The 20,006-nt window shown below is 39.8% G+C and overlaps 1 protein-coding gene across 1 annotated transcript in view; it reads left to right on the forward strand.

The window, feature by feature from the left end:
* GAN (gigaxonin) overlaps positions 1–20,006 on the forward strand; it is a 64,052-nt gene that overhangs the window by 27,812 nt on the left and 16,234 nt on the right. The window contains exons 2-6 of the mRNA XM_003272472.3: positions 8,862–8,976; positions 11,340–11,690; positions 13,719–13,936; positions 14,154–14,275; positions 18,876–18,988. Coding sequence (XP_003272520.1) covers positions 8,862–8,976; positions 11,340–11,690; positions 13,719–13,936; positions 14,154–14,275; positions 18,876–18,988 — 919 coding nt within the window. The remainder of the gene's footprint in view (positions 1–8,861; positions 8,977–11,339; positions 11,691–13,718; positions 13,937–14,153; positions 14,276–18,875; positions 18,989–20,006) is intronic.

Raw genomic sequence — 20,006 nt, forward strand, 5'->3', positions numbered from 1 at the left:
AAGCTAGCAGAAGACAAGAAATAACTAAGATCAGAGCAGAACTGAAGGAGATAGAGACACAACCCTTCAAAAAATCAATGAATCCAGGAACTGGTTTTTTGAAAAGTTCAACAAAATGGTCAGACTGCTAGCAAGACTAATAAAGAAGAAAAGAGAGAAGAATCAAGTAGACGCAATAAAAAATGATAAAGGGGATATCACCACCGATCGCACAGAAATACAAACTACCATCAGAGAATACTATAAATACCTCTACAGAAATAAACTAGAACATCTAGAAGAAATGGATAAATTCCTGGACACACACACCCTCCCAAAGCTAAACCAGGAAGAAGTTGAATCTCTGAATAGACCAATAATAGGTTCTGAAATTTAGGCAATAATTAATAGCCTACCAACCAAAAAAAAGTCCAGGACCAGACGGATTCACAGCTGAGTTCTGCCAGAGGTATAACGAGGAGCTGGTACCATTCCTTCTGAAACTATTCCAATCAATAGAAAAAGAGGGAATCCTCACTAACTCATTTTATGAGGCCAGCATCATCCTGATACCAAAGCCTGGGAGAGACACAACAAAAAAAGAATTTTAGGCCAATATCCCTGATGAACATTGATGCAAAAATCCTCAGTAAAATACTGGCAAGCCGAATCCAGCAGCACATCAGAAAGCTTATCCACCACGATCAAGTTGGCTTCATCCCTGGGATGCAAGGCTGGTTCAACATATGCAAATCAATAAACATAATCCATCACATAAAGAGAACCAGCGACAAAAACCACATGATTATCTCAACAGATGTAGAAAAGGCCTTTGACAAAATTCGGCAGCCTTTCATGGTAAAAACTCTCAATAAACTAGGTATTGATGGAACATATCTCAACATAATAAGACCTATTTACAACAAACCCAGAGCCAATATCATACTGAATGGGCAAAAATTGGAAGTATTCTTTTTGGAAACTGACACAAGACAAGGATGCCCTGTCTCACCACTCCTATTCAACATAGTATTGGAAGTTCTGGCCAGAGCAATCAGGCAAGACAATGCAATAAAGGGTATTGAAATCGGAAGAGAGGAAGTCAAATTGCCTCTATTTGCAGGTGACATGATTGTATATTTAGAAAACCCCATCGTCTCAGCCGAAAATCTCCTTAAGCTGATAAGCAACTGCAGCAAAGTCTCAGGATACAAAATGAATGTGCAAAGTCGCAAGCATTCCTATACACCAATAACAGACAATAGCCAAATCATGAGTGAACTCCCATTCACAATTGCTACTAAGAGAATAAAATACCTAGGAATCCAACTTACAAGGGATGTGAAGGACCTCTTCAAGGGAACTACAAATCACTGCTCAAGGAAATAAGAGAGGACACAAACAATGGAGAAACAGTCCATGCTCATGGTTAGGAAGAATCAATATTGTGAAAATGGCCTTACTGCCCGAAGTAATTTATAGATTCAATGCTATCCCCATCAAGCTACCACAGACTTTCTTCACAGAATTGGAAAAAACTACTTTAAACTTCATATGAACCAAAAAAGAGCCCGCATAGCCGAGACAACCCTGGGCAAGAAGAACAAAGAGCAAAGTGAGGAGGCATCACGCTACCTGACTTCAAACTTTACTACAAGGCTGCAGTAACCAAAACAGCATGGTACCGGTACCAAACAGATACATAGACCAATGGAACGGAACGGAGGCCTCAGAAATAACACCACACGTCTACCACCATCTGAAGTTTGACAAACCTGACACACACAAGCAATGGGGAAAAGATTCCCTATTTAATAAATCGTGCTGGGAAAACTGGTTAGCCATCTGCAGAAAACTGAAACTGGACCTTCTTACATCTTATACAAAAATCAACTCAAGATGGATCAAAGACTTAAACGTAAGACCTAGGACCATAAAAATCCTAGAATAAAACCTAGGCAGTACCATTCAAGACAAAGGCATGGGCAAAGACTTCATGTCTAAAACACCAAAAGCAATGGCAAAAAAGCAAAAAACGACAAATGGGATCTAATTAAAGAACTTCTGCACAGCAAGAGAAACTACCCTCAGAGTGAACAGGCAACCTACAGAATGGGAGAAAATTTTTGCAATCTATCCATCTGACAAAGGGCTAATATCCAGAATCTACAAAGAACTTAAACAAATTTACAAAAAAAAAGCAAACAACCCCATCAAAAAATGGGCAAAGGATATGAACAGTCACTTCTCAAAAGAAGACATTTATGCAGCCAACAGACATGAAAAAATGCTCGTCATAAAACTGGTCCTTAGAGAAATGCAAATCAAAACCACAGTGAGATAGCATCTCACACCAGTTAGAATGGCGATCATTAAAAAGTCAGGAAACAACAGATGCTGGATCAGTTGTGGAAAAATAAGAACACTTTTACACTGTTGGTGGGAGTGTAAATTAGTTCAACCATTGTGGAAGATAGTATGGCGATTCCTCAGGGATCTAGAACTAGCAATACCATTTGACCCAGCAATCCCATTATTGGGCATATACCCAAAGGATTGTAAATCATTCTACTATAAAGACACATGCACACGTATTTTTGGTGCGGTACTGTTTACAACTGCAAAGACTTGGAACCAACCCAAATGTCCATCAATGATAGACTAAGAAAATGTGGCACATATACACCATGGAATACTATGCAGCCATAAAAAAGGATGAGTTCATGTCTTTTGCAGGGACATGGATGAAGCTGGAAACCATCATTCTCAGCAAACTATCACAAGATCAGAAAACCAAACAATGCATGTTCTCACTCATAAGTGAAAGTTGAACAATGAGAACACATGGACACAGGGAGGGGAACATCACACACTGGGACCTGTTGGGGGTGGCGGCCTACGGGAGGGATAACATTAGGAGAAATATCTGATGTAGGTGACGGGTTAATGGGTTCAGCAAACCACCGTGGCACATGTATACCTATGTAACAAAATTGCACATTCTGCACATGTAACCCAGAGCTTAAAGTATAATAATAATTTGAAAAAGGGGGCTTCTTGTAATCTTTTCCCTGATAGCCTAGTTTCCGCCATCCTACCACTGTCTGCAAGACACATGCAAGTTTTCCACAGACAGGAGTTCTGGGGATAGTTTCAGGGTATAACTGTTCCACCTCAGATCATCAGCCATTAGATTCTCACAAGGAACGTGCAACCTAGATCCTTGACATGCCCAGTTCACAATAGGGTTTGTGCTCCTATGAGAATCTAATGCCACATACACAAGCAAGTACAGCTGGCTCTTGGTTGAACCTGAGTTACTTTAAAGTAAGAACTCTAATTCTATCCTGAAGCTCCTCTATCTGAACATGGTTTGGAGATACCTCCTCTAAATTTTTTAGTGGCTGTTAGTGTCTGTCTGGGTCTAGTCAGGAGAGAGAAACCACAGAGCAGTTTGAACAAAGAAAATTTAATATAAAGAATTATTAACTACAACAGGAGATTGGAGTAATGAGGGATTGGCCAGTAAGAAGTAAAGAAAACTCTAAAAAATACAGGAATAGATATATGGAGCATCTGCTACCCCAGAGCTGACTTATTAGGACACACCCATGGCTCACTGCATGGCAGAAAAGCCACATTGTGGAACTTGCTGGAAATCTGTCTTCTAAGGCACTGGTCCATGGCCTTAGGACTGGACCACACAGTGGGAGGTGAGGCCCTGGTGATGGGGCTTTCCTGCCTGAGCTCCGCCTCCTGTCAGATCAGCGGTGTCATTCGATTCTCATAGGAGCGCGAACCCTATTGTGAACTGGGCATGTGAGGGATCTAGGTTGCATGTTCCTTGTGAGAATCTAATGCCTGATGATTTGAGGTGGAACAGTTTCATCCTGAAACTATCCCCAGAACTCCCATCTGTGGAAAAATTGTCTTCCATGAAACCAGTCTCTGGTGCCAAAAAGGTTGGGGACTGCTGCTCTAAGATGCCTGAGAAAGCTATTCATGGGAAGGTACTTGAAGGAGGCTGTGGAGAAAACTTCAGGGTGTGGTTGCAGCTGTGCACTTTGGGAGCCTGGTGCTGGGAGAGAAGACTGCCTGGCAGGAGGCAGTTCTCTTCACCACAACCAGCAAGCAAAACTCTCACCTCCTCCAGTGTCTCTCCAGTGCCTTTAACTGAAGCTTAACATCATGCCATTTGACAAAGGAAAATGATTTAAAAGGATCAGATCCATTTTTCCAAAGCAAGCAAAAAAGGGTGAATTTGGAGCTGAGAGGTTACATATGTTGATAACCAGCGCAGTGACTGAGAAATACAAATAGTCATGACATCCTAAGTGAAGACATGTCTGCTGCCAAAAAGATTATATGATGCATTTCATAGCCAGATATTTTGGTATTTTATTCTTACACTGTTTTCTCTCTTGATGGAGAATTGACTCATATTCTTTCCTTCACTTTTAGTAAAAGCATCAGGCAAATAAATACACCTAGAGGATAGCCAGTGGCAATGAAGTACCTTTTAAGTAAAACCATTAGTTCACTGGAGACTGTATGGGCAGGAATAGTAGATAGGAAATACAGGGAGGAAAGAAAGTTGTCTAAATATCCTCTGTATACTATCATACACATTATATATTTGATGTTAAAGATCTACAGGGGCCTTCTACTGTCACCAGAATGGACTGTCTTCCTTCTGCTGGTACATAGCTGTCATTCCGGGATCATTGTTCACCATTATTCTGCATTCCTTTCCCTTCCTTCCTGTTTGAATTGCATCTTGTTAGTATCCAGAATCTTCCACTTTCTTGATACATTCCTTTGTTTTGTTGGGGCACATTTTCTAACACCATCCCAAGAAAGGTTGCATGAGAAGTAAATTGTTTTGTGACTTCGTATAGCTGAAAATGTCTTTGTTCCCTCCTGCCACTTGGTTGATAGTTTGGCTAGTTATAAAAATCTAGGTCTGAAATAATTTTCTTTCAGAATTTTAAAGTAATTTCTTCTTTGTTATTTAACTTTCATTTACAAGTATGAAGCCATTCTGATTCTTGATCGTTTCCGTATAGCCTGTTTTTCTTTCTGAAAGCTTATAAGACTTTTTTCTTTATTTCTCGTATCCTGAATTATTATTATGATGTGTTCTGGAGTGGGTCTATTTTCATCTGTTGTTGAGAGTACTTCCTTAATAGTCTTATCTTTTTTGGTGGGGGGACATTACTTTTTTTCAGATGTTGAACCTTCTGGACTGATCTTCCATTTTCTTAACTTATCTCTCCTATTTTCTTTTTTAAAAAATTATTTAAAAAATTAAAAAAAAAATAGAGGTGGGGTGTCGCTGTGTTGCCCAGTCTGGTCTCGAACACCTGGGCTCAAGCAGTCCTTCCAAAGCACTGGGGTTATAGGCATGAGCCATGTGCTTAGCCATCTCTCATATTTTCTGCCTTTGTCTTTTTGTTGTCTTTTCTAGGAGATTTCCTCAACTTTTTATCTTGACCCTATATTTAAAAAAAATTTTTTTTTCAGTCATTAACATTTTTTGCTGGCTTATGAATGTTTCTTTTTATATCATCATACTATTGTTTTATGTACACAATATGCTGTCTTTTCCCTCTGGGAAGATTAAGATGAATTTTTCTTTTTTCCCTGAACTTTTCATTTTACCACAATCTTTACTTCCTTTAAGTTATCTCTTTTCTTATCAGTTTTGTTCCTGTCTTTTATCTTTGTTAAATATCTAATGAGTCCTGTTGGCTCTATTTTTAAGAGCAGTGCTCTAAAACAGTTTCTTAACCAATGTGCCAAAAAAACACATTGCAAATATGTGAAGATACTGATTGGTGTCAGTCTTCAGAGTAGCTGAGCAGCATCTCCAGAGGCTGGGGGCCCTGTCCAGCCATGAGCCTACAGGCCTCCTCTATTTAGCCCAGAGTAATACTGCGTTTTCTGTGTGTGATGTGACGTGAGAAAGTTTTAGAAATACTGCTTCAAAATGTGCCGGAAGCTCAGAGCCGTATAGGTTAGACTTGTTGAACACAGGTTTCGCTGTTGTGTGGTCAAACTGAGCCATTTTCTTAGGGCAGATTGATGTCCGTGCCCTTGGGTCTGTACCCTTGGGCTGATCAAGTCCTCCAGGAGAGTCTTTGTTTCTTGCTTGGAAGATACGTTCTGGCTTTCAGTATTTTAGGAGCAGAGTTGAGAGAAAAAGACTAATGGTCCAGCATTCAGTATGTAAACATTGTGTTAACCCTCTCATTTACAATACATCTACCCTCAAATGTGCCTGGTTCTGCCCTGTCCAGAGACCCTCAGTTGTATACTCCTCAAAATATAAGTCATTTATCTTCCACTGAGCTCTACAGGGAAGATGTGTATCCACATGGAGGGAGAATTCGGAAATTCAATTATTTCCTAAGACTTTGTTAACAGTTCTGTTTTTAGCTTATCTTTTACCCCCTGCCCCACCCCGACCTTGTCCTCACCTACCCTGTACTACCAGTTCCCAGAGCCTTTGGGGAGTTTTCAGTCCAATTCAGGTTGAGTCTCGGCTTTGCTTACTGCTAAATTGGGATTAAGCTTCCTCAGATACGCCAAGTCAGTTACCCTTGTCTGTTTGCTAGCATATGAAATTTCATTGACTGGGTGCGGTGGCTCATGCCTATAATCACAGCACTTTGGGAGGCTGAGGTGGCAGATCAGTTTAGGAGTTCGAAACCAGCCCGGGCAAGATGGTGAAACCCAGTCTCTACAAAAAGTACAAAATTTAGCTGAGTGTTGTGGCGTGTGCCTGTAGTCCCAGCTACTTGGGGGGCTGAGGCAGGAGAATCACTTGAACCCAGGAGGAGGAGGTTGCAGTGAGCTGTGATTGTGCCACTGCACTCCAGACTGGGTGACAGAGTGAGACCCTGTCTCAAAAGCAAAAATAAAAGAAATTTTGTTAATATTTCCTGTTCTCTTTGTATTCAGTCTACCAAAAGTCTGATTCTTTGTTGACTTTATTATAGCAGTCTGAATGCAAATAATGAGTTTAAATATTTGTTTCTAAGAAGTTCTCCCTGTAACTCACTATTTGGATTACCAGTATTTGAAGCGGTGCTTTTCTTTTCTTAGAAAACATGGTTATTAGGTAGCAGGTAACACAGTGTCAATCCTGAGATTTAACAGAGTTATAATTCATACCAACAGCATGTTTCAAAGCTATTTTTAAATTTCACTTGAATTTTTTTTAAAACCTTAAATTTTCTTAGTAAAAAACATTGGGAATATCTAGATTTAAGTTCTTAAAAGAAAAAGCATTGACCGAAAAATTGTTCTTCAAATTCTTCATCAGTTTGTTTATTTTTTTTTTAAGTTTTTAAAAAGGCTCTTTTTTAAAAAGTTTTTTAAAAGGCACCTTTTAAAAAGTTAATGCCTGTTAAATGATTAGTATCACAAATATGTAAAGAACTCCTACGCCTCAATATGAGAAGGACAATTAGTGAAAAATGAACGAGAGACATGAACAAATGTTTTGCAAAAAGGGAAGCATGTGGCCACAAACATACAAAGAGATGTTCAGCACCTGGGTAGTAAGAGAATGCAGATGACAACCACAGTGAGATACCATATTTCTCTTATTCAGTTGACAAAATTTAAGAAGTGTGACAGATTCAAATGTTGTAGAGTTTATGAGTCCACAGATGCCCTTACACATACATAGTATACGAGGCTATAAACAGCACCACCTACCATGGAGAATAAGTTAGCATAATTCTACTCCCAGGAGCAGACCCAAGGGAAATTTTTATTTATTTATTTATTTTTAATTTATTTTTATTTTATTTTATTTTGTTTTTTTGAGGCAGAGTCTCGCTCTGTCACCTAGGCTGGAGTGCATTGGCATTATCTCAGCTTACTGCAACCTCCATCTCTCAGGTTACAGCTATTTTTGTGCCTCAGCCTCCTGCATTGCTGGGATTACAGGCGTATGCCACCACCACTCCCAGTCGATGTTTGCATTTTTAGTAGAGATGGGGTTTCACCATGTTGGCCAGCCTGGCCTCGAACTCCTGGCCTCAAGTGAGCCACCTACCTCAGCCTCCCAAAGTGCTGGGATTACAGGCGTGAGCCACTGCACCCAGCCAAAAAATTCTTTAACATAGTACAAAAGAGTCATATGCAATAATAGTCGTACCATCACAGTTCACAATATCGAAAACCTGGAGACAACCCCAGATGCCCATCAACAGGAAAATGGGATATTGCACAGCAGAAAGAACAAAAGAACCAGTGTGATATGCACACCTCTATAAAATTTAAGTCATTTTTATAAAACAATAATGCAAAATGGATGATTAATTATAAAGCAACTGAAAATTTAAAATATATATTTCATGGATGCAGTAATAAAGCAAGGAAAAAGTGAGCGTAAGATTTGGGATAATGGTTACTTCAGATGGTGGAAGCAGAGGAATGGATTTGTTGGGGAAGACCATCTGGTTAGAAGCGGGCTATTGACAAGGTCTTAGCTTTTGTTTTGGATGGCAGGTTTGTGGAGTCCTTGTTACATTATTGAAGATTAATTAGCTAATTCAATACATTAGAAAACAAGCCTAAAGGGACTGGGATTTCCAAGGTGAAATACAGATTCATGGTCATGTGGATCTTAGTTCTTTGGTCATCTGTTTTGTTTTTGTTTTTTAAGAAGTAACATTTGGGATCCTGGGACCAATGTTTTGTAGTTGAAAGTTATAAAAATACATAGACCTAAAGTTAACGAACTAAATTTTCTAGGTGGGGATTCATACACTGATAAGATTCTTATACATTATGAGTTTTGAGTACATAAATATTTATAGCTATTTCTGTTCTTTCATAGAAATTTTACATTTTTTTCCCTTTCTTAGGACAAAGTTAAACTATAATCCTCCAAAAGATGATGGATCAACTTATAAGATTGAACTTGAAGGGATATCGGTAATGGTTATGAGAGAGATCCTGGATTACATCTTCAGTGGGCAGGTATGATGAGAAACAAAGGAAGGAAGACCTAAGTAAAGGCTTCTCAAGCTCAGGGTGAGGGTCTCCTTTCATGCATTATATGACAAAGTAGCACTGTCATCTTCATCTTCTCTCACTGTGTGCATTGACTGACACCTCCTACTGGTAATGGCACCCCATGTGTGTTCTTCCATGGCTCTGCTCCTAGAGAAGCAGACCAAGTAAGATCTTAGACCCAAATCCCAGTTTGTTGCTGCCATTCTGAGCCCCACCTTCTCATATGAGATATTAAAGAACATAGGATGCTGCCCTGACTGCTGTCTTTTTGGTTTTTGCTTTGGAATCCCGATTCCACTCTTGCTTTGTGTCCATACGACTGGGGATACAAAACTTGTTTTGTCTCCATAGCATGGAAATAGGAACTTCCTGGGGCATTGTGGATTATTTGACAAGCACCTTATTCATGATGCCTTGGTCCTGTTGCCTCAGTAGTACCCACATCCCTGCCCCACCCTCATTCTCTCTTCCTGATGTCCGTTTCCTCTCCATGTCCACTTGAACTTCTGGAGACTTTGTGATACCCAGGGAGGAAAATGATAAGCGATCAGACTTCTTTCTATTCCTTTGCCCTCCTCCAACTACCCATTCCCCATGGTGTGATTTCAAGGAAAGCATGAAGACACAAGAAAAATCTTCCATATGAATCAGGGTTAGTTTTTTGTTTTGTTTTGTTTTGTTTTAACAGAAGGAAGAGGTCAGTGCATCTTACCTTTGGCTGTGTGAGAATGCATTTCATCTTTATTCTTTCTGAGATCTTGTTCCCTACTCCCTCCTTTATTCCTTCTTCATCCCTCTTGTTTTCCTTTCTGTAGGGGCTGTTTCTCTTATGTATTTTCTGAGTATTCTGAATGTATTGCTTTCTTTGTCCAAATATATTCATTCTGTCCAGTGTTAAACGCAGTGATTCTCATCCTTTTTGAAGGTTTTGGTTTGATTTCATGCTTTCTCTCTTCTCTCAATACTAGGGGGTGGGTGTGTACATGTATGTTTGTTAAAAGTAAACGAATTTAAGTTAATTTGGGGACAGCCCAGAGATACTCTGTAGCATCACAAAACCAGGGCTAAGACCAACCTCTGGTCTAACTTGTGAAGTCAATCCAGCAGCAGTTATTAGTATAACGAGTTATAAGCCAGTAAGAGCCTATTCATGTTCAGGCTTGGATTTGAAAGTTGAAACATTATTTACAGATTGACTTCTGTGATTTGTTCCCAATTTAAATTTAAAATGATAGTTGGAATATAAGTTATAACAAACTCCTGAATTGGCAGTTTTGTTTTATTGAAATGCGGTTGAGTGTTTTTTTCACGTGCCTATATTTGAAGAGTCTACAGCTGCCTGCTGTCTTGTGGCTAAATGTAATGTCATATAAATGGAACATTTTCCCCTACTTGTGGCTTACTCACCATACTACTTTCCACATTTTTGTTGCTCAGTGTCTAAGACGATTGGCAATTATACTTTTTAAAAAATCTGTGGTACAAAAAGTGTAAAATGTAAAAATGTTTCTTGCTATACTCTTCATGAAGTTTCCCTTGCATTTGCGAATGTGGGTGAAGTTCCCATGCTTTGGGGTGGTCCACTTAGGACTGTGGCAATATTTTAGAGAACTGTTTCTTTCCTGATGCTTTGGAGCACTGTGAAGTGGGTGGAGAAAGAAGCATTAGTCAGAAAATTGAAGAAAATTAAGGAAAAGTAGATGTTCACAATGAGGAAAAAAAAACACCCTTCTATTAGGGATTTATTCCAAAAAGTAGTTTTGAGACCTAAGTGTATCTGTCTGTGAACCAAATTGCACTGCGTACAGTGTTTTGGGATGCAGAATGAGGCTTCCGAAACACTGGAAAGCCCTCTCCCTTCAAGGGGTTAGCATTCAGGTTGGCATGCCATTTAGCAGAATAGTGAACTTCATAGGTTGGGAAGCAAGATTTTCATCAGTTCTGATGCTGGTACTTAATCAGGTTGACTTTACCATAGAATGCAGAACTTTCCGTTTCCCAAGGATTTGAGTCATTAAGGTTTTTCTCTGAATTACAGAAGTGAGCAACATGGACAGTTCACCCTAGAAGGGTTATTGGTGGTTGACATTGGTACAGCAAGGGCAGAGCTGGGAAAAGTTAACCAAGCACACAATTGCTTATGTTGGTGCCTTCCAACTCTTGGGAAAAAAAAAAAAAATGCTGGGTTAAACCATATGAAATTGCCAATATTCGATTATCTTTGATCTAAAATAAATGGAAATTTCATGTGGCCCAAACTAATAGATTAGTGGTTTGGGTTTTAAATGTACACATTCAAATATAAGATAATTACGCTACTTTTTTAGATCAGGCTAAATGAAGATACAATCCAAGATGTTGTTCAGGCAGCTGACCTGCTACTACTGACGGACCTTAAAACCCTGTGCTGTGAGTTTTTGGAAGGCTGCATTGCTGCTGAGAACTGTATCGGTATCCGTGACTTTGCACTACATTACTGCCTCCATCACGTTCATTACCTTGCCACAGAATACCTGGAAACTCATTTCCGAGACGTCAGCAGCACGGAAGAATTCTTAGAGCTGAGTCCTCAAAAGCTTAAAGAAGTTATTTCTCTTGAGAAGTTAAACGTTGGCAATGAAAGATACGTCTTTGAAGCAGTAATTCGATGGATAGCACATGATACAGAAATAAGAAAGGTACCTGTCATTTATAACATGGTCAAATTTGCCTTTTTATTTCTTTTTAATGCAAATTATGGTTGTTTTATTTTTCTTCTTCAACGTGAAAGACTTACGAAGCAGCAATCTAAAAGATACCTGTAAAACGTGTTCCCCTATATCATGACAGCAGTTGATTTTTCAGACCAGTCTGCAAAAGCCCATGCCACACAATGTATCAGTGAAAATATTAACCCTTGTAAGGAGCGTAATATCCTTTGTATGTTGTTTTTAATGGGAAAATGCATTTCAAGCTTAAGCTGGAGATTATAGAAACGCAGGATCCCCACCCTTGTTCTCAGCATCCTGACCTACTACATCACTAGGCTAACCTCTGCCAGGCGTCAGGTGCCTGCAGCAGGCAGGGGGGTGGCACGTGGATCGCTGGCAGGGGTGGAGGGGCATGGGCCTGAGGAGCTTCAGCTGTGATTGACACCACGCAGGAGAAAGCACGCAGGCTCTGGAGTTTCTGCGGCAGTGCAGTTTCAAGAGGGAAGGTTCTGGGAGTGACAGCCTGGAAAGAAGGTCTTAAAGAATATCAGCATTTAGATCCAAATTGTGAATACCTTGGAGGAAGGAGAAAAATCACAGGACTTGAGGGTTTTGCGGGACAGAGAGTCTCAGTCTGTCTCCCAGGCTGAAGGGCAGTAGCCAGAGTGGCACGATCATAGCTCACTGCAGTCCCAGCCTTCCTGGCTGAAGTGATCTTCCTACCTCAGCCTCCGAGTAGCTAGGACCACAGGCATGTGCCACCATGCCTAGCTGATTGTTTGATTTTTGTAGAGACAGGGTCTCGCTGTGTTGCCCAGGTTGGTCTCAAACTCCTGTGCTCAAGCAGTCCTCCCACTCTAGCTTCCCAAAGTGCTGGGATTACAAGTGTGAACCACCATGCCCAGCCAGGACTTTATTTTTAAGTCTGATTATTATAAATAAGACACTAGCTCCAATTACTGTTTTCAAAATAAGAAATATATTAGGTGTAAGAGTGGATCTCAAAATGTATAATTGTACTGTTAGTTGTTCTTGTAAGTTAAAACTCGACTATTAAATTTTGATGATTATCTTATAATTTTTTGAATTCTGTAAGCCTGGAAGTATGTATGTTTAGAAACCATATTTGTAATATTAGTTTTAATAGGGACAGGTAAGGACAGGTAGTGTTCTGCTTTCCGTGTTAGTTGGGGAGATTGGTAAAGGAGATAGAAAAATGAGAAAAATTTCCTCTGTGCTCCCACTCACCAAGACCACAGTGGGACATGCTGCTCCTCGCCACCTTCCGTCCTGCCCTCTTCTTGCCTTAAAGCAAGGGAGATGCTTAAGGTTGGCTAGTTGCTAGGAAAACGAGGCAGTTCTTTGTACTTTGGTCAGTTTAAACTTCATGCTGTAAAGACAGTTGATTTTTAAAGCCCACAGTTTTATTTTACATTTATAAAATGCTTTAGTCAGTTGGTTCAAATTTAGTGATTGAGCAGTAAAAGTATATAATTCATATTAGTCACGTCAGATATTTTTGAACAGTAATTACTGCAAAAATGATTTTAAACTTTGGCTTTTGTATATTTTTCTTGTATTATTATTGTTGATATGTTAATCTAAGTTTAACGTATTGTATTGAGCTATTACTTTATATAATATTTGCATAAACATGATTTAACTCATGGCACATCCAAATATGTGAAATAAAGCAAATTATAGCTGGTTCTTTTCCTCTCTTTTCCTATTGAAATGGGAATCTTTTAAGGTGTAAAGGAAGCTGCTTGAAACTTTACAGTGATACCTCAAATAAACTGATGATTTTTAAAAATTAAACTTTTACTTATCAAGACTCTGGAAAGTAGACAGTCAGGGCCAGGAGAAGATACTCAAGCAGCACCAGTATGTCTCACTTGCCTGGTAGTAACCTGAGTGTTAACAGTTTGTTTTCCATGAGGTGGAAAATGTAGATTCTAAAAATGATGTGTTGCATTTTCCATTGTTTTCGCCCCATCTTTCTTCCCTCTTCTGAAGGTCCACATGAAGGATGTTATGTCAGCTCTGTGGGTTTCAGGGTTGGACTCCAGTTATTTACGGGAACAGATGCTGAATGAACCATTAGTACGAGAAATTGTCAAAGAGTGTAGCAATATACCGCTCAGCCAGCCGCAGCAAGGAGAGGCGATGCTGGCCAACTTCAAACCCCGGGGCTACTCCGAGTGCATCGTGACTGTTGGTGGAGAAGAGAGAGTGTAAGTATGAGGTGGGAGTTGTTTGAAAAGTGGTATATGGGAAGAGGTAGTTCCATGTAAACAAGAATTCATAATGTTTTTCGGTATCTAAAGCATAATTACATTCGATTTTTAAAATGTTTTAAATTTTCTTTAGTGCACTAAAACTAGTGATGGTTATTTATAAAAAGAACTGTATGAAGCATATTAACTACTGATCAATTATTTACTTCCTTAGTTCACGGAAACCCACAGCAGCGATGCGATGCATGTGCCCTCTCTATGACCCTAACAGGCAGCTTTGGATCGAACTGGCCCCTTTAAGCATGCCGAGAATTAACCATGGAGTTCTCTCAGCAGGTACCGTTCTGTGGCAAATTTTCCTTAAACACCAGATCAAGTAATGTGTAATCTCAAGGTTTTACAGAATGACTGAGAGCCTTTTAAAGATACAATTTTATTATCTCTACATGACATTTTTAGTGTAGTTCTAGCTTCTGAGACCGTGGTTAGGAAAACCGTATCTTCTGTCAGTCCTTATTATCCCCAAATCTTCAACACATAGCTGCTTTTAAGAACTACTGGAGGAGCAATTACTTGATGACTTAATGTCAGGAGAGCAAACTTCAGTGATGCTTACCCACTAAGTAGCTGTAGGGCCACACCTGGAACACAGCATTTCTTTGCACCATGGTAGTCCCATCTTTGAAATTTGCAGGTTAGAATTACAATATGTAATTATATAAAATATGTTATATAAGGCCGGGTGTGGTGGCTCACACCTGTAATCCAAGCAGTTTAGAAGGCTAAAGTGAGAGGAGCCTAGGAGTTCGAGACCAGCCTGGACAACGTAGGAGAGACAACTGTCTTTACTAAAAATCAAAAAAATTAGCCAGGCATGGTGGCATGTACTTGTGGTCCCAGCTACTTGAGAGGCTGAGGTGGGAGAATCTCTTGAGCCCAGGAGATCAAGACTGCTGTGAGCAGTGATCACACCACTGCATTCCAGCCTGGGTGACAGAGTGAGATCCTGTCTCAAAAAACAAACAAAAAAAAGTTATGAGACTTTAGGAAATGCTACTTATATAGGCAATGGCTTAAAGTTACTTACTACGGAAAATGTTTTACTTGACCTTTACAAGTCTGAAAACTGCTCTACTTTATCCGAAGCTCTCCCTTAAGGAGCTGATAGAAAAGATAGCCATTGAGGCATTGCCTTTGCTGGCTGCCTTTCTTTTCGCTGTGGTCCTGCCCCCTTGTCCACCTGATAAGTGTCATGTCACATCATTCTAATTGTGGTCAGCAGCCCTCCTGCAGTCCTTATTTAATTGTCTTTGCTCGCCCAGCAGCCTTATCTTTAAAAATTTATTTTTTATTTTTTTTCTCTTTTTAGAGATGGGATCTTGCTATGTTGCCCAGGCTATAACATTTTTAAAGGTATACTGTACCATAGTGTATCATACAAATGGCCAAGGCTCTACCATAGTATAGAAGGGGAGTCATTTTATGAGTCCCAAAATTATTAATGTTATTGTCAGTAATGAAGAGCTGGACAGAGTAGTACAGCCTGCAGGATGTAGGTCTAGTTTCCCTGTTGCATCTTCTCAGAATTAGCTCCCTTACATTTCCCCCCAAAATATATACACATATGCCTAATTTTCACACATACCCGCCTATCACAAAGGCTCCTATATCACTAATTTTTGAAAGTTTCCTAAGGGATTGGTGTTTCAGAAACCTAGCAATGGAAGGAGCGACTGTGTACAGTGGAATTGTCGGAAACGGAAGTGAGTGAATGAAGAGGTCATTCCATTTGTCCAGCCTGCATTGTTTCTTTTTTTTTTTTTTTGCCTTTTTAAAAATTGATTTTGACTGTTTTTTGTCATTCAATTTTTCTTCTCTACCAGTTGGAACTTATATTCTTGTTAATAGCCCTTTAGGAAGATTACCTTAGAAATTACAGCCTGTCTTAAGTTAGCAAAGTCCAAAATTAGTCAGTACCTGTGTTCTCTTCAGGATAATTTTTCTTCATTTTCCATGTTCCACACTCTTACGGTATTAAAATGCATTATCACTAATAAATATGTACAGTAGATCCCCCTTATCCATGAGGGATGCGTTCCAAGACCCCCCGTAGATGCCTGAGACCACAGATAGTGGTGAGCCCTGTGTATACTGTGTGTTTTTACTATACATACATACCCATGGTAAAGCTTAAGTTCGGCACAGTAAAAGATTAACGACAATAACTAATAATAAAACAACGATAACAATATACTGTAATAAAAGTTATGTGAATGTGGTCTCTCTCAAAATATCTTACTTTACTGAACTCACCTATTTTCAGACTGCAGTTGACCATGGGTGATAAAACCACAGGAACCAAAACTTCAGATAAGGGGTAGCTACTATATACACAATATGTATTTTTTTGATGTATGTTGGATGGATGGATGGATGGATGGATGGATGGATGGATGGATGGACGGACGGATGGACAGGTAGATAGATGATTGATAGATAGACAGGTAGGCAGGTAGGTAGGTAGATAGTGTTCATTTAGAGTTGCCACTTTCTTTGTTCTTCCTTCTTAACTCCTCAGACTTTCCACCTAGGATCATCTGCCTTCTCTCTCAAGTTCATCCTTTTGAATTTCCTTTAATATGGGTCTTTTGGTGAACGTCTCTCAGATTTGATTGCCTGTAAATGTCATTATTTTGTCTTCATTAGTAAAGGATATCTTTGCTGAGTATAGCATTTCAGCTTGGTATTTATTATTTTTCAGCACATTGAAGTCATTCCACTGACTTCTGGCTTCCATTGTTGTTAAGTCAGTGGCGAGTCTAAAAAATCTTTTCTCTCGTGTATATTTAAAATTTTCTTATTATTTTCCATCTTTTTGTCCTACTGTGCTGTTCTCTTGATTATTATCTTTTGATTTATCTTCTACTCAGTGACTTTTCTCCTTAACTCTGATGAATGTGCTATTAAATTTATCCATTGATTTTTTGGTTAATTTCTACAAATTCTTGTCTTTTTACAGGAGAATAACTTAATCCACCATTACCTTCAATCCACTCTTATTTCTATAGTTCCCTGTTATCTGGAGTTATCTTCCAGTTAATTTTTATTTTTTAAACATGATAAGCATTTGTTTAAATTATCTTTCTTTTTAAAATAAATTTTAGACTTTATTCTTCATCCCAACTTGAAAAAATCATCTTTCTGGTTACTATAATATTTGAAATCTTTGCAAGACTATTTCCTATGATCTGCTTCTGCTGGTCTTTTCTTAGTCTAATTTTTGGTATGTCTGGTATCTGTGACTGGTTGCTGCTCGTTTGTTAAACATTATTTGTAGCATCCGGGCACAGTGGCTTACACCTATAATCCCAGCACTTTTGGAGGCTGAGGCGGGTGGATCACTTGAGGTCAGGAGTTTGAAATCAACTGGACAACATGGTGAAACCCCGTCTCTACTAAAAGTAAAAAAAGTAGCTGGGTATGTGGTGGCATGTGCCTGTAATCCCAGATATTCAGGAGGGTGACGCAGGAGAATTGCTTGAACCCAGGAGGAGAATTGCTTGAACCCAGGAGGCAGAAGTTGCAGTGATCTGTGATTGCACCACTGCCCTCCAGCCTGGGCGACAGAGCGAGACTGTCTTAAAAAAAAAAATCGAAAAAAATTATTTGTAGCAATAACTTTCTGCCTTAGATGTCCTGGGATGTTAGAATCTAAGGCTTAGATTAAGGTCCTTCTATAAAAGTTTTACATTTGTTTCTGCCAGTTGCCTGAAAACACTACTAATTTGGTATTAACTGTAAATTAAGTTCAAGGCTTATGATTTCCCAGATAGCAAGGAGATTTAAATCTGAGTACGAATTCTGGTTGGCCTTCATCCTGACAGTGTCGAACTTTGGAGAGGATCTCCTGCCAGAAGCCACATTTTCTGTGGACCTGGAACTTAAACTGCTGTCTTTTTCATCCCCAGGACAAAAGGTTTAAATTTTCCTAGATTGGAAATGCCCTCCGTGTAAAATGGTTTTCACGCTTGATAACCTCTGTAGGTCGTAATTTTCCCATAAGTTTTGCCTTGTTATCTTGTTGGTTTCTCCTCTTCTAAGAAGATTATTATTGTTGTTATTTTTGAGACCAGATCTCACTCTGTTGCCCAGGCTGGAGTGCAATGGCATGATCACAGCCCACTTCAGCTTCACACTCCTGGGCTCAAGCGATCCTCCCATTTCAGCCTCCTGAGTAGTTGAGACTACAGGCAAATACCACAGTGCCCGGCTAATTACATTATTTTTTGTAGAGATGAGGTGTTGCTATGTTGCCTCCTATGAACCTCCTGCGCTCAAGCAGTCCTTGTACCTTGGCTTCCAAAAGTGCTGAGATTACAGATGTGAGCCACCACCACCCGGCTAAGATTACTTTTTAAACATTTTTTCCAGCAAATTAAGTGTTTTTTGTAGAAGAATAACCTAATACACCATTACATGAAATGGGAAGTTCAGTTGGTCTTAGATCCTGTTTTGAATAGAAAGTGCACGCAGATGCCTCAGATCTGGATATTCATGGGGTCTTGAATGAACAGGTGTGCACTGCGGTGCAGAAGTTGTATGAGAATCCCAGAGGCTGAGAGGGAATAGAAGAGATGAACTGAGATGGCCCAGAGTTGCCTGGTGACTGAGCGGGTGACGCCAGGCTTCCTTTTTCATTATAGGATGGTGGAAATCCACTCAAAGACAGTAATCGGTAAAGCACAATGGTCAAAGTGTCTGTCACAGGTTTGGCTCCATCACCAAGGATCCAATGGGATGTGATAAAAGTCCTGAATCCAAAGAGAACATTGTTGTCATCAGGGAGTTTCTTCAGATGTTGTTTCTGTATATGCTATGGCGTTTATGGCTGTTGAAGACTCACATTTCATATTTGTGTTTCCTTTGATCTTTGCAGAAGGATTTTTGTTTGTATTCGGGGGCCAAGATGAAAATAAGCAGACTCTTAGCTCAGGAGAAAAGTATGATCCAGATGCAAATACATGGACAGTATTGCCACCTATGAACGAGGTAAGACACTGGTTTGGTTTGTTTATTTGATATGTTTCTCTTTCCCCTTAGTGCTTCTGTTTGTTTTGTGTCTGAGTTCAGGGAAGAAATGGCAGCCCTGTCAAGCCCCCTGCCTCATTCGCTCCAACCTCTCCTTCTAGTGCCTGGCTCTCCTCCCCTTCCTGGCCCTCACTCATTCTGGCCTCCTTGAGTGTCTGAAATCTTCTAGGAATGCCCTCACTCCAGCCTTCACATTTGTCCTGCCCTGTGCAGATGCCAGTGTGGCCTGCCCCCTCCTCGCAGCACCTTCTCAGCAGGCCTCCCTCCTGCCTCTTAGCTTTCCTGTCCCCGTCTTCGTACAACGTCTCACCATCTCATGGACCAGGCATTTAAAGTTTTTCACGTAAACTCTTTGATGGCAGAGAATTACGTGTGTTCTGCTCAGTATTTCATTTTCAGCACTAGAATCGTGCTTGGCACATAGCGTTCACTACGTAAATATTCGTTGCCAATGGACATGAAACACCTAGGGCTTCTGTGATCCCAAATAGCCTTGGCCTGACCCTGTCCTCCACAGCCCTTTCTCCCGTGGTTTATGCTAGCCTTTCCTACGTCAACTTGAAAACACTGCCCATTGCTATGCAAAAATAATTGTATTGAACCAGAGGTAACAGTTCATTTTCTTGTTGTGAGCTATTATGGGTTAAAAAGTGAGGATTTTTTGATAAACTCACCATGTATTTCATAACCTTGTTTTGAGAAATGCCTTTGGCCTCTCTAGCTGTTGTGCTGAAAGAGTGGGCTGCTAGGGAAGCCAGAAATCTTTGAGAAGCATTACCGGGGAAATGGTTTTGAACGTGGTACTTCCGTGCTGGAACACTGGGAAAAAAGATTTCTCTAATTTTTAAAAATAGTTTCAACTTTTATTTTAGACTCTAGGGTACATGTGCAGGTTTGTTACGTGTGTATATTGCACAATGCTGAGGTTTGCATTAAGATTAATCCAGTCTCCCAGGTACTGAGCGTCATACCCAATAGT

The sequence above is a fragment of the Nomascus leucogenys genome, chromosome 2, assembly GCF_006542625.1.
Source record: "Nomascus leucogenys isolate Asia chromosome 2, Asia_NLE_v1, whole genome shotgun sequence".
NCBI lineage: Eukaryota > Metazoa > Chordata > Mammalia > Primates > Hylobatidae > Nomascus > Nomascus leucogenys.